The 13,194-nt window shown below is 35.6% G+C and overlaps 1 protein-coding gene across 2 annotated transcripts in view; it reads left to right on the top strand.

Moving 5' to 3' along the window:
• ATF7IP2 (activating transcription factor 7 interacting protein 2) overlaps positions 1-13,194 on the top strand; it is a 60,083-nt gene that overhangs the window by 3,212 nt on the left and 43,677 nt on the right. For both annotated transcript variants that reach the window (XM_023246204.2, XM_019820970.3), the window contains exons 2-4: positions 9,330-9,395; positions 10,264-11,126; positions 12,378-12,502. In XM_023246204.2, coding sequence (XP_023101972.2) covers positions 10,274-11,126; positions 12,378-12,502 — 978 coding nt within the window. In that variant the 5' untranslated portion in view covers positions 9,330-9,395; positions 10,264-10,273. The remainder of the gene's footprint in view (positions 1-9,329; positions 9,396-10,263; positions 11,127-12,377; positions 12,503-13,194) is intronic.

The raw sequence follows: 13,194 nt of genomic DNA, 5'->3' as shown, positions 1-13,194 counted from the left end.
CATTTCATTATGAGCACTTTATAACTGTTTGATTTTAGGGCATTACATTGATGAAAGTTTTTAAAATAAAAGTAAAATTCTGCTAGCACTTAGAAAGTGGCTGGTGCAGCTGGTCCATGGACCACACTTAGAGTAGTAATTAGTACATACTCATTATCAGATAATCACCTGTCACAAATTGGTCAAGTTTTGTCAATTTGTTGACCATTGTATAGCCCTGAAGATAACCCTGTCCCTTCATAATTCCTAATCTGATTTGTGCTTGTGATACAAGATTTCCTTGAATCTTAAGATCCTAAGATTAAATTCTGTCTCTGAACTATGTTTCCTTGAACAAATTACATAACCTAGCTCAGGTTGGTTGGTTTCTAAGTTTTACTTTTAGTAAAGGGAAGGTAAATATTTGGTTCAGTGGATTAAAAAAAAAAATACAATTGACATTTATTTACTGTTGATGATGTATTAAGATACTGTTGCAGCAAGAAGCATTGCAAGAGATTTTGTAATGAAAACCAATCCATCCCCAGGAATAGAGAAAATAAATCAGTATGTACTTAACAGCTTCAAACTATATAAAGAAAACAATGATTAAATCAAAAGAAGTGCACAAATCCAGTGTTTTTAATAGCTGGAAGGTTGTGAACAGTACAACTAAGAACATCTGAACTAGTTGGCATTTACATATAACAACATTATACTCAACAGTGTTAGAATACAGGTTCTGCTCAAGTATATATGGAGCTTTTGGAAAAATTGACGATGAAGCTAGCCTCAACAAGTATCATTTGGAAGATAGTCATTTTGGAAGATATTCTCTGACTCTAGTGCAATTAAGCTAACTTTCAACAAAAATATAAATAGGGAATCTGCAATTGCATGGAAATTAGTGTTTTGAAATCATCCACAGATCCTAGAAGAAATTCTAATGACAATTGGAAATATTTTGAACCAAATGATAAAATTGAGAGTGGGTTTATCAAAATGTATGGGACTCAACTGAAGCAGAACTAGAGAAAAATTTTATAGCTTTAGATGCAAAAAGTGAAGAGGGGAAAGCAGCTGAAAATGAAAGATCTGAGTTTTTATCTCAAGCTGGAAAAAGAGCAACAAATCAAGCCTGAAGAAAATGGAATTATGCCAACAGGAAATGAACACTACATACAATAGAGGGTCAACAAAGCCAAAGTCAGTGCTTTGTAAGTATTGATTCAATAGATAGATTTCCAGTAAAAATGATGAAGGGGGGGGGGAACCCACATCACTAATATCAAGAATAAAAAGAGCTTCATTGAATCCTGACTGGCTACAAGGGCAAGGAAGGAGCAGTGGCAGCAACAACAGCAGACAGTGGCCCAGTGCTAGACAGCCAAGGACCAGAATGACTTCATCCTGCCGGACCACTGGGCCAGGCTTGCAGGAAAACCAACTTCTAGGGCCCATGGGTGCCAATATCCTCTGACTTCACTCACTGCCCTGACATCTGCCCAGATGAGCTAAGAAGCTAGTGTGGGTGGTAAGACAGCTAGAGACTGAACACGGCCTGAGCCGCTACCAACTCATCTTAAGAAAGGAAAAGAAAAAAAAATACTACAAATCTTACAGATGTTACAAATATAATTAGAGAAAATTATGAAGAACTTGATAAATTTGAAATTCTGTTGAAAGGAGAAAAACCACTAAAAGTAACAAAAAGATGTAGAAAATATTAATGGTCCTGTGTCTCTTTTTAAAAATTCAATTATAATTGAAAACCTTTATTACTAAGTTCTAACTCCAAGCCCAGGTGGCATTATGGTGAATTATTTCTAACATTTAAGGAAGAAGTAATAACCATTTGCAAACACAAACTCTTCAGAAAATAGAAAAGACTTTCAATTTTCTTGATGTGAGACCTGTAAAACAAAATGTAAAATGTAGACATAAATCGAATTGTCAATATTAATGTCAGATATTAATGGTTTAAACAATTAATGGATTAAACAGATTTTCAGACTGGCGGGAAAACTGCATCCAACTATATGCTGTCTACAGGGGACACTTTAGATTGAAAGCTACAAATCTGTTGAAAATGAAAGGATAGAAAAAGATCTATCATGCAAAGAGCAACCTTAAGAAAGAGTGGTTATACTGATTTCAGACAAAACAGATTTTAGAACAAAAGATGCTACTAGCAGAGAGATGTTTTATAAAAAAAGGACCATTCCGTCAGGAATTTATAACAATTATATACATACACCTAATAACAGTACCAAAATCTATGAAGCAGATATTGACAAGAATTGAAGGGAGAAATAGACAATTCAAAAAGAATGGTTGGAGACCAGTACTGCCCTTTCTTAATGTACAGAAAACTAGGCAGGAGACCGTAAGATTTGAACAACGCTATGAACCAACTAGACCGAAGAGATGTCTTGCGAACACTCAACAAGATAACAGCAGAATATGTTCTTCTCATGTATGGAGAACATTCTCCAGTGTAGACACACTATACCATAAAACAAACGTCAGCAAATTTAAGAGGATTGAAGTCAATGAAGCAGATTGATAACAGTGGAATAAAATTAGTATTTAATGCCAAGAAGAAACTTGAGCAATTCACAACTATGTGGAAATTAAACACCTCCTACTAAATAACCAGTGGGTAAAAGATGAACTCAAGGAAAAATAGAAAATACTTTGAAATGAATGAAAATGATATGCCAAAACTTTGGAGTGAAATTAAAGCAATCATTAGAAGAAAATTTTGTAGTGATGTATGCCTGTATTGAAACATACCTCAAGTCAATAACCTAACTTTAATACAAAAAGAAGAGCAAACTAAACCTAAGTCAGCAGAATGGAGGAAATAATGAGTGTGGTGGAAATTAATAAAATAAAAAATAAAGAAAATCAAGGAAACCAAAAGTTGTTTTTCCAAAAGATCAAAAAGATTGACAAACTTTTACCTAGACTGACCATGAAAGAGACTCAAATAATTGAAATCAGGAATGAAGGAGGGAGGCTTACTACTGACCTTCCAGAAGTTAAAAAAATAAATAAGAGAATAGAACAACTCACTTGTATACCAGCCAATTAAGTAGTTGAAACAGACAAATTGCTAGAGACACAAATGAACAAACCTGACTCAGGAAGAAATAGAAAACCTGAACAGACCTATAACAAGTAAAGGGATTGAATTAGAAAGCAAAGAGGAGCCCAGTCACAAATGGGTTTATTGTTGAGTTCTACAAGACATTTAAAAATACCAATTTTTAATAAATTCTTTTAAGAAATACAAGAGGAAGGAACACTTCCCTAATTCTGGGAGGCCAGTATTCCTCTGATAACAAAATCAGACAAAGACACCACAAGAAAACCACAGAACAATATCTCTTATGAATATAAATGCAAAAATCATCAACAAAACACTAAAAAATTCAGTCCAGCAACACAGAAAAGATTATACAACATGACCAAGTGGGATTTGTCCCAGGAATGCAAGGTTGGTTTCACATCCAAAAATACAATAATATAATGTATCAGTGGAATAGAGAACAAAGCCATATGATTATGTTAATAGATGATGAAACATTCTCTGACAAAATCCGATACTCCTCTATGACAAAAACACTCAACAAAGTAAAGATAGTTGGGAAATTCCTTATCCTGATAAAGGTTATCTGTGAAAAATACACAGCTAACATCATACAAAAATGGTTACAGAGTAAAGGTTATCCCCTGAGTCCAAATAAAATGAGGATGTCTGTTCTCACCACTTCTGTTCTACATTATACTGGAGTTTCTAGTTAGGATAGGCAAGAAAATGAAATAAAAGGCATCATGACTAGGAAGGAAGAAATAAAACTACTGACATATGACAGGATCTTATTTGTGGAAAATTCTAAAGAAGCCTCAAAAAACTAGAGATAAAAACAAGGTCAACAATGTTGCAGGCAAGATCAATATACAATATTCTGTTGAATTTCCATGTACTTGCAACGAACAATACAGAAATGAAATTAAGAAAAATAGTTTCAATTAAATAGCAGCAAAAAGAAGTACAAAGCTCTAAAAACTATGAAATGCTTTTGAAAGAAATTAAAGATCTAAAAATGGAAAGACTTCCATGTTCATGGATCAGAATGTTTGGTAGAATTGAGGTAGTCATATTCCCTAAGTTGATCTATAGGTTGAACACAACCCCTATCAAAATCCAGTAGGCTTCTTTGCAGAAATTGTTAATCTGGTCCTGAAATTCATATACACAGTCAAGGAACTCAGTCCAAACAATCCCCCTGTCCCCACCGCGCCAAAACAAACAAAGTTGAGGACTCACATCCTAAATTTAAAACTTAGCAGAAACCTACAGTAATTGAGACTCTGTGGTACTGGCATAAGGACAGACCTATATGTCAATGGGATAAAATTGAGAACCTTTAAATATGCCTTAACATTGAAATGAATTGGTTTTTGACAAGAGCGCCAAAACAATTCAGTGGGGGAAAGAATGGCCTTTTCAAATGGTGCTGGAACAAATGTCCACAAGCAAAAGAATAAATGGACCCTCTTGATACTATATATAAATTAAAATGGAATTCAAGAAATAAAGCTATAAAAATTTTAAACAACAGTAAATAGTCATGACCCTGGAGTAAGCAGTGATTCCTTAGATATGACACCAAAAGCACAAGCAACAAATAAAAAACTAAAGTGGACATTATCAAAATTAAAAACTTGAGGTTTTCAAAGCATATCAAGAAATTGAAAAGACACCTACAGAGTGTGAGAAGTTTTCAAATCATATGTGAAAAGATACTGAAATCTAGAATATACAAAGAGCTCTTATAAGTTAATAATAAGGCAAATAACCTAATTTTAAAGTGGAAAATGAGCTGAATAAACAAGATAAACGTGGCCAGTAAGCAGCATTAGCAACCATCAGGGAAATGAAAATGAGGTATCACATCACCCTCACCGAGATGAGTATACTAAGAAAGAGATCATAGTGAGTGTTGAGGAAGTGATCCTAAAACGAGATCTGTCATTCACTCCTGGTGTAAATGTAAATTTGTCTAGATGCTTTGAAAAACAGCCTTTCTCAGAAGGTTAAATATGGAGTTAGAGTATATCGCAGCAATTCCGATGGATATCTACCCAAGAGAAATGAAAACAAGTCCACGCAAAAACTGACACATTCGTGTTTATAGCAGTTTATTCATAATAGCCAAGTTTGGCTCTGAACCAGAATGTAAATATCCAAAATTATTCTTGAAAGTATAGGGTGCCTGGGTGGCGCAGTCGGTTAAGCGTCCGACTTCAGCCAGGTCACGATCTCGCGGTCCGGGAGTTCGAGCCCCGCGTCGGGCTCTGGGCTGATGGCTCAGAGCCTGGAGCCTGTTTCCCATTCTGTGTCTCCCTCTCTCTCTGCCCCTCCCCCGTTCATGCTCTGTCTCTCTCTGTCCCAAAAAAATAAATAAACGTTGAAAAAAAAAATTAAAAAAAAAAGTATTTAAATTTTACATCCCGGATTTTACCCTACTTTAATGTTATATATACTTTCTTTTTTTGTTGTTGTTTTTTAATTTTTTTTTTCAACGTTTATTTATTTTTTTGGGACAGAGAGAGACAGAGCATGAACGGGGGAGGGGCAGAGAGAGAGGGAGACACAGAATGGGAAACAGGCTCCAGGCTCTGAGCCATCAGCCCAGAGCCCGACGCGGGGCTCGAACTCCCGGACCGCGAGATCGTGACCTGGCTGAAGTCGGACGCTTAACCGACTGCGCCACCCAGGCGCCCCTTAAATACTTTTTAAATACTCTCTATACCCAAAGTTGGGCTCAAACTTCAACCCAGAGATCAAGAGTCACATGCTCTTCCAACTGAGCCAGCCAGGCTCCTCTTGGATATTTGTTTTAATAATGTATATTCAAATAATGTTTCATTTTGTACTTCAGTGGTTACTGAAACATTGGCTGAAATGCTTTTGGAAAACTTTTAAATATACTAAAATCCATGGAATTGGAAAGCATGTGTAGACCTTAAAAAAAGAACAAAAAATAAAAAGGACATTTTCATAGTGAAGCATAATATGGAGATCACAAATAACAGAAAGGAAAACGTAACAGCAAAAAGCTGTGAAAATCAGAGAGGCATAACACCAATATAAATTAAAGCTTTAATGGCATTTATATTATATGTAATTTGATTAAATTATATTGAAAGATTCATTAGACTAAAATCAGTAAGTTTTACAAGAGACATCTAAAATTGATGGGATGAACAACAGTATGTTCAGGAGTTACATCATCAGATAAATAAAAGACATTATGTTTTTAAAGTTAAAAATTAACAGGATACTGTCCAACAATTAATTATACACCTGAGGGAAAAACGAATTTAGATTCCTTCCTTCCAGTACATTCTAAAATCAGTTCTAGATGGATTAAAGACTTAAATTACAAAAGACAGGTCTTTAAAACTTGAGGTAGTATAGATGACTTCTCTTTTCCATCCTTATGCTGCAGAACAGTACCATGATTCCAATGATGTGTCAAATGTGGTTTATTTGACAGCAAAGGATCGAAGCACAGGATTCAAGGTTGAAGAGTGTCAGGAGCTCTGGTGATGGGAGGGATCCCCCAATTACAATTTTTTAAGTTTTAATCTACCAGTAATAAATTTCACTAAACCTCTCTACAACATGTAAACTGTAGTTTACCTTTTAGGTAGTTACCAGTACTTAAATTCCCTGAGCCCTTTACTGGCAGTGTTACTTATTTCTCCCTAAGCATACTGATACAGAAGTGATTTGTCTCTCTTTAGTGCCCTAAGTTTTATCAACGAGCAAGTTGCAGTTAATGACCCATTTTCTCATGTTTATAAACTTTAAAAATAATTCTGAGCAAGTATTTCTATTATATACTCACTCAGGTCTGCATTTATATCATATACTTTTATAGTTAACGCAGCCACGCTACAGGTCCATGTCCCGAAATAACCTATTTGGAAGAAGGCTTCTGTACCTCCAGTGGGCCTTATTATTTCATACATTACCATGGCGGTGGGAAAGGATTTCTCAAGGGAGATTAAACTTTGGCCATAAAAGAAAAAAAGAAAGAAATTTGTCAATATAAAAATTAGGAAGATCCAAGATACTTGTAACTCATTCAGCAAATGGTTGACAAAGGATTATTACTCATAATCTATTAAGTTTTCTTAATATGTAAATAAGAAAAGACAACCCAGGGCGCCTGAATGGCTCAGTCGGTTAAGCATCCCGACTCTTAGTTTCTGCTCAGGTAATTATTTCGGAGGAGTTTGAGCCCCAGTTTGGGCTCTGTGGGGACAGCATGGAGCCTGCTTGGAATCCTGTCTCTGCCCCTCCCCCACTCACGCTGTCCCTGTCTTAAAAAATATAAATAAGCTTTAGAAAAAACCCAGTCAAAAAAAAAATTAAGATATAACCAGGAATTTTGCAGATAAAGCTGTATAGCCAATCAACATGAGAAGATGCTAGTAATTAGGGAAATGCAAATAAAGACAGTTGGGATATATATCTATATCCAGGTAGATTGATAAAAATTAAGTCTGGCAATACCAAAGGCTTGAGGGGATGTGGATCGCCCTCATATATCGCCCATAGAGATGTAGATTGGTATACCTGCTTTGGAAAATAATTTGTCTATCTTGAAAAGTTGAACATTTGTATATCTTACCTGCTACCCAACAGATCCACTCAAAAAATTTATACAGATATGCCCCCTTGAAACAAGTATTCGTCAGAAAAAGAAAACTGGAAGTGACTCAGATATCTTCATAGAGAAGTAAATAAACAAGTTTTGTTATATTGACGCAATCGGTCATTATAATGCCACTAAAATGTATGAATTATTGCTATATACAATTGTGTAGATGAGTCTGGGATATTCATGAAGGAACAAGTGTTAGAAAACTATAAGTTACTCTAAACAAAATTAAACTATACTGTTTACAATGACATTTACAATGAAACTAACTTACAAAGGGTAATAGAAGTATAAACTCAAAACTTAGGATATAGAATTATCTTAGAATGGGTACCAGGGAGGAGACATGGTATAGGGAAACTTAAGTAAATGAAAGTTACTGGTAGTACTTGATTGAATGAGTGGTGTGTGGTTCAAAGGTATTCAGTATTTTTTAAGTAATCCCTGCACCCAGGGTGGGGCTTAAACTCACAACCCTGAGATCAAGAGTCACATGCTCTTCTGACTGAGCCAGCCAGACACCCCCAAAATATTCAGTACTTTCAAATTGTTGTATTTCATAATTAATGGATATTACATGCCTTTTGGATGCATCATATGGAGGGGCATATTTCCCCCAAAGTTTTCAGGGCTTTTCACTATTTTCGGCCTTCTCTAAAGGCCATGAGAAAGGACCATGGCAGTGTATTCACATGGTTGGAAGTTTTTGTAAGATTTTAAAAAATAAGATGCTGTAATCATGTAAGACTACTGTCTCTCTTCATCTTCATTTCCCCTTACCTCTGTGTCACCTGGCAGTAGAACAGCTTCAGGCAGATTGTGATTAAGGATATCCTTAGCGTGGGTTTAATAGAATACATTTGTGGTTCATAGTCACTTTTGAGTGTAGGTATGTTGAGTGTTGGCCTGATCGTGATGGGAATGTGGTCTTCAGTGCCTGGCACCTGAAATATATGAGGAGTAAAGAAGCCACAAATTGAAATTTATGAAGCCAGAAGGTAGTCAGGAAGACTTCCCAGTTACCTCATGTTTAAAAATGTAAATAGAGGATATAGCTCTCATGGATTTCCAATCAAAAGAACTTCTCTCTTTGTTAAAAAAAAAAAAAAAATAACAGCATGTTCAATTAAAACTTCACCATAGGGGCGCCTGCATGGCTCAGTCGGTTAAGTGTCTGACTTCAGGTGAGGTCATGATCTCACAGTTCGTGGGTTCAAGCCCCATGTCGGACTCTATGCTGACAGCTCAGAGCCTGGAGCCTGCTTCAGATTCTGTGTTTCCCTCTCTCTGCCCATCCCCTGCTTGTGTTCTCTCTCTAAAGTAAATAAACATTAAAAAAAAAAATAACCATGCTGGAAGAAAGCCTTGGTTTGATCATTCTTTCTATGGGAAATTCTGCAAAAAATATGTTCACTAAGAGGCAGATATTCAGTCATAGAGGCAAAACAGGATCCTATATTGTATCAGGCCCTTGATTAATGAAAGTGTGCTATTTTTTCTGGATTTTGTGATGTTTATTTATACATGACAGGTTTTTTTTTTTATTTCAATTTGTTCTGATTTTTTTTTTCTTGCTATTAAATAACTATTCACCTCAACCTTCAGGTCTCACAAATCCTGGATCTGTTCGTGATCATATGAAATAGTGAATAAAAAGGATAAAAGCTTCAGGTAAGAATATAGTTACAAATGACAAAATTACTTAGGTAGTTTTGACTGTGTCCTTTGTGCCTTAAAAAGTCTTAGATTCTTTCAGTTTAATAAGTTCTCTATAGTTTGCTAGATAACTGGTCTACCATGCCCATATATATTATATGTATCTATATTCTTTTGCTTTTATTACGCCTTTGATTGTCACTTGGCAGAGTTCTTTCCTTTAAGCCATTTACCTACCTGCAGTTTAGATCAGACTTGATATAGATACTGAGAAACACGAAGATATTTTTCTCTCTTACGGAGATTTTTCTTAAATTATGAGAAATTATTATTACAAAACCTAAATTGGCTTTGTTTGAACTGGCATCACGTTGTGTATCTTTAGCATTTATTTTATACTCCTACTGGGAATTACTTCTGCAGTACCATTTATTTTGGAAATTTGAACATTAGGAAGGCTTTAAGAAGGTGCCATTATGTGGAGAAAATCCAAAATTCTTTGCAAAACATTGAGTTTTGTTTTTATGAAGAAATGCAGTTCAGTCTTTAGATTATGTAAAGTATGGCCTGTTTGGATTGTTGACACCAGACTTGAATGGTTACAGCAGTGAGGTAATACCACAAAAAGTGGCCGGATAAAATTATCAGACTTAGTATAAAGTAGAGGCTTACTGGCAATATGAAATCTGGGTTTTACATAGTTTAGATTTATAGACTAAAATTAAAATTACTTGTACATTTTAATGACAGATGGAAATGGATGTAATTTTCAAGAAAATTACCTGACTCTTCAGAGATAGTCTGACCCTAATTTTAGTACTGCAGATAAATAAGCTTTTGTCTATTAGAGAGAAGTACTTAAATATGGTATTTTAAATTCTAGGATATAAAAGATGGTAAGTCCAGATAGAAGTAAGCGGAAGATACTAAAAGCCAAAAAAACAATGCCTGCAAGTTGCCGGAAGCAAGTAGAAATCCTGAATAAGTCAAAGAATGTCGAAGCACTGAAAACAGCAAGTGGGAATAATATGTCAAGTGGTAATCAGAATTCAAATACCAGTGTCGTAAGGAGCATATATGGACAGTCTGAAAATGCTGCTTCCTTGCTGGACTCTAATAAAAATTCAGTATGCTCGGTGAAAAGTAAAGTTTTGTCTCAGAATGTAATGAAACCATTAGAAACTGTTGATTCAGAAACAAGATCAGAATACACTCAAGAACAAGTTGTGTGCCCTTCCCAAAAGCCAAGTAAAACAATAGAATCTTCTGGGAAACCCTTTACACAAGAGACAAAAGATTCACAAAACACTTCTAAAAATCATTTTGAATGTCAGACAGAGGTAACAAGGTCCTATTTTGAACAACGTGAAGAGGATTGTGATCTGAAATCCATTTGTTGTCTGTCCAGTTTATGCAGTGGTATGGTTCCAACACCAAAATCTACAGTAAACACCTTGGATGATAAGAGAATCGATAAGATCGTTTCCCATTTAGAAACGAACTCCATTTCCGAGTCACATGATAAAAGACAAAGTGATAAAAGACAAAGTGACATTTTAAGTTCAGATACCCATTTTGTGCCTTTTGATAAAATACCTAAGTTGGTGAATTCAGTCATCTCCAGTAACTGTCCTGCTGACATCTTGAAAAGTGAAGAATCCTGTAGAACCGGTCATTCCAGCGTTTCAAATTATGACAATGCAGACTCAACGTGGCCATCAGCACTCGACACAGATAGTAATAACAGTAAGTGCATACTTAAGCATCTTTTGGAGAAATGAGTCATTTTCCTTTTGGGGGATTTTTTTAGCCTCAGATGTAGAAACAGTAGACTACATATAGTCAAGAGAAAGAGTAAATAATGATAATAATTGTTTTAGAGTATCTTGTTTCTGAACCATTTAGGGTGAGGAGGGGGAAATAGTATTCTCCATACCCAAAGGAAAATAAATTCTGGCAAAGAAGGAATCAGTCCCTTTCCCTTAAGAGTACATAGAAATCAAAAGGTGGTTTAAGGCAGTTGTTTGGTTTATTTCATCTACATCTCTTTTTTTTTTTTTAATTTTTTTTAATGTTTATTTATTTTTGAGAGACAGCACGAGTGGGGTAGGGGCAGAGGGAGAAAGAGAGACACAGAATCCAAAGCAGGCTCCAGGCTCCGAGTTGTCAGCACAGAGCCCAACGTGGGGCTTGAACTCATGAACTGTGAGATCATGACCTGAGTCGAAGTTGGATGCTCATTTGACTGAGCCACCCAGGCACCCCTACATCTTTTCTTATTTTGAAGATTTATTTATTAGGTTAATAAGGAGGCTAGTTGAAAGAGTGCGTTTTTTTAATCATTGGTGAACTCATTTCTTTCCATAGAATTGACCTGGAAATCATATGCCAAGTATAAGCTGATAGGTAATAAGGGTATATACACATGAGCATATACATGTGTGTGCATAGAGTGACAGAGAAACGTCAAATAATTAACCAGTGATGTTCTAGAGCTACCAAATCAAATAGCAAAAGTAAATTTCGTTAGAAGTAGAATGTTTTTGTAGGTTAATGAAATATAAGAAAAAACTGATTTCGCAGGAGAAATTTTGTGTTCTTGTCTAGGCTTCGTAGTGATGATTAAACAAGATGGATTTAAAATTAAAAATAATAATAGTATCACATATTAAAATAGGTCAGACTGCCTAAGTAACTTTATAAAAATACTGTAAGACCACTTAAGTAACTAGAGGATTAAATGCTATAATTCAGTTTTTGTTGGTGTTAAATAGGCACTAAATAAGGTTGAAGGGAAAGTGCATCTGAGACCAGAACCCTACGTAAAAACCTAAGACAATCATTTTTTGGGGGGGATTAGTTTGTCGGAAGTTTTTATGCAATTACATTTGCTAAAAAATGCTGCCTTGGTCACATTTTGGTCACTAGATTAGAGAATTCCCCTGTTTCTTTCCTTAGAAGGAATGTTTTTACCTCTGATCTTTCCATTTCCCCAAGGCCATAATCAAAAGAAGAGGATGTTTTCAGAAAAAAAAGAACATGTTAAGCGCATGAAAACTTCAGAGCAAATTGATGAAAATATTTGTGTAGCTCTGGAAAAGCAAACAGCATTGCTGGAACAGGTAAAATATCAGGGCATATATGTTTGCTTCAGAAACTTCTGATTAATAAAAAATGGTAAAAGTTACTTGATCTCCACAATGATGTATAGTACAGGTGACTTTCACTTGGTGCAAAGGTGGTGTGTGAAGACGGAATCAACAGATGGAGGTATCAGGGAAAAGATCATTGTTTACTTTACCATCTCTAATGAATCGAACCTAGCCCTATGCAGAGCAACCTGGAGAATCACATGGAGGTAGAGTGCTGTAGTAGAAAGAGAATGGCCTTTTTAGTCATATTACATTTAAATTTCCTTGAAAGACACTGCATGACCTTCAGCTTTGCTGGATCTCTTTTGTCCTGGTTATGGGGTCCTCTGATCTGCAGCTACAGCTGTTGGTATACCTTGTCACAGTTGACCACTTCATAGACTCTGACAGCCCAGAAGTCTCCATCATAAAGTCCAGTTGCATTCAGTTTTACTTGCCCTGATTTCCAGGTTTACACAGAAATGTTGCATTGTCGGACCATTTGCTGTATAGCATCATCAAGTGCACGTTTTGCTTTCATTTTTGCCCCATTTTATTTCATTGTACTACAGTTTCCTACGTCTGATCAACTCTGAGTTTAAGTGTAATGAGCTTTAATTTTAATAAAAAAGGTCCTCATTACAGGACCTATTATAACAATCATATTTTACTGTTTTGCTACC

Source organism: Felis catus, chromosome E3 (genome assembly GCF_018350175.1).
Source record: "Felis catus isolate Fca126 chromosome E3, F.catus_Fca126_mat1.0, whole genome shotgun sequence".
Classification (NCBI taxonomy): domain Eukaryota; kingdom Metazoa; phylum Chordata; class Mammalia; order Carnivora; family Felidae; genus Felis; species Felis catus.
Note: the sequence above shows the minus strand (reverse complement) of the source record. Positions and strands in the feature narration are given on the sequence as shown.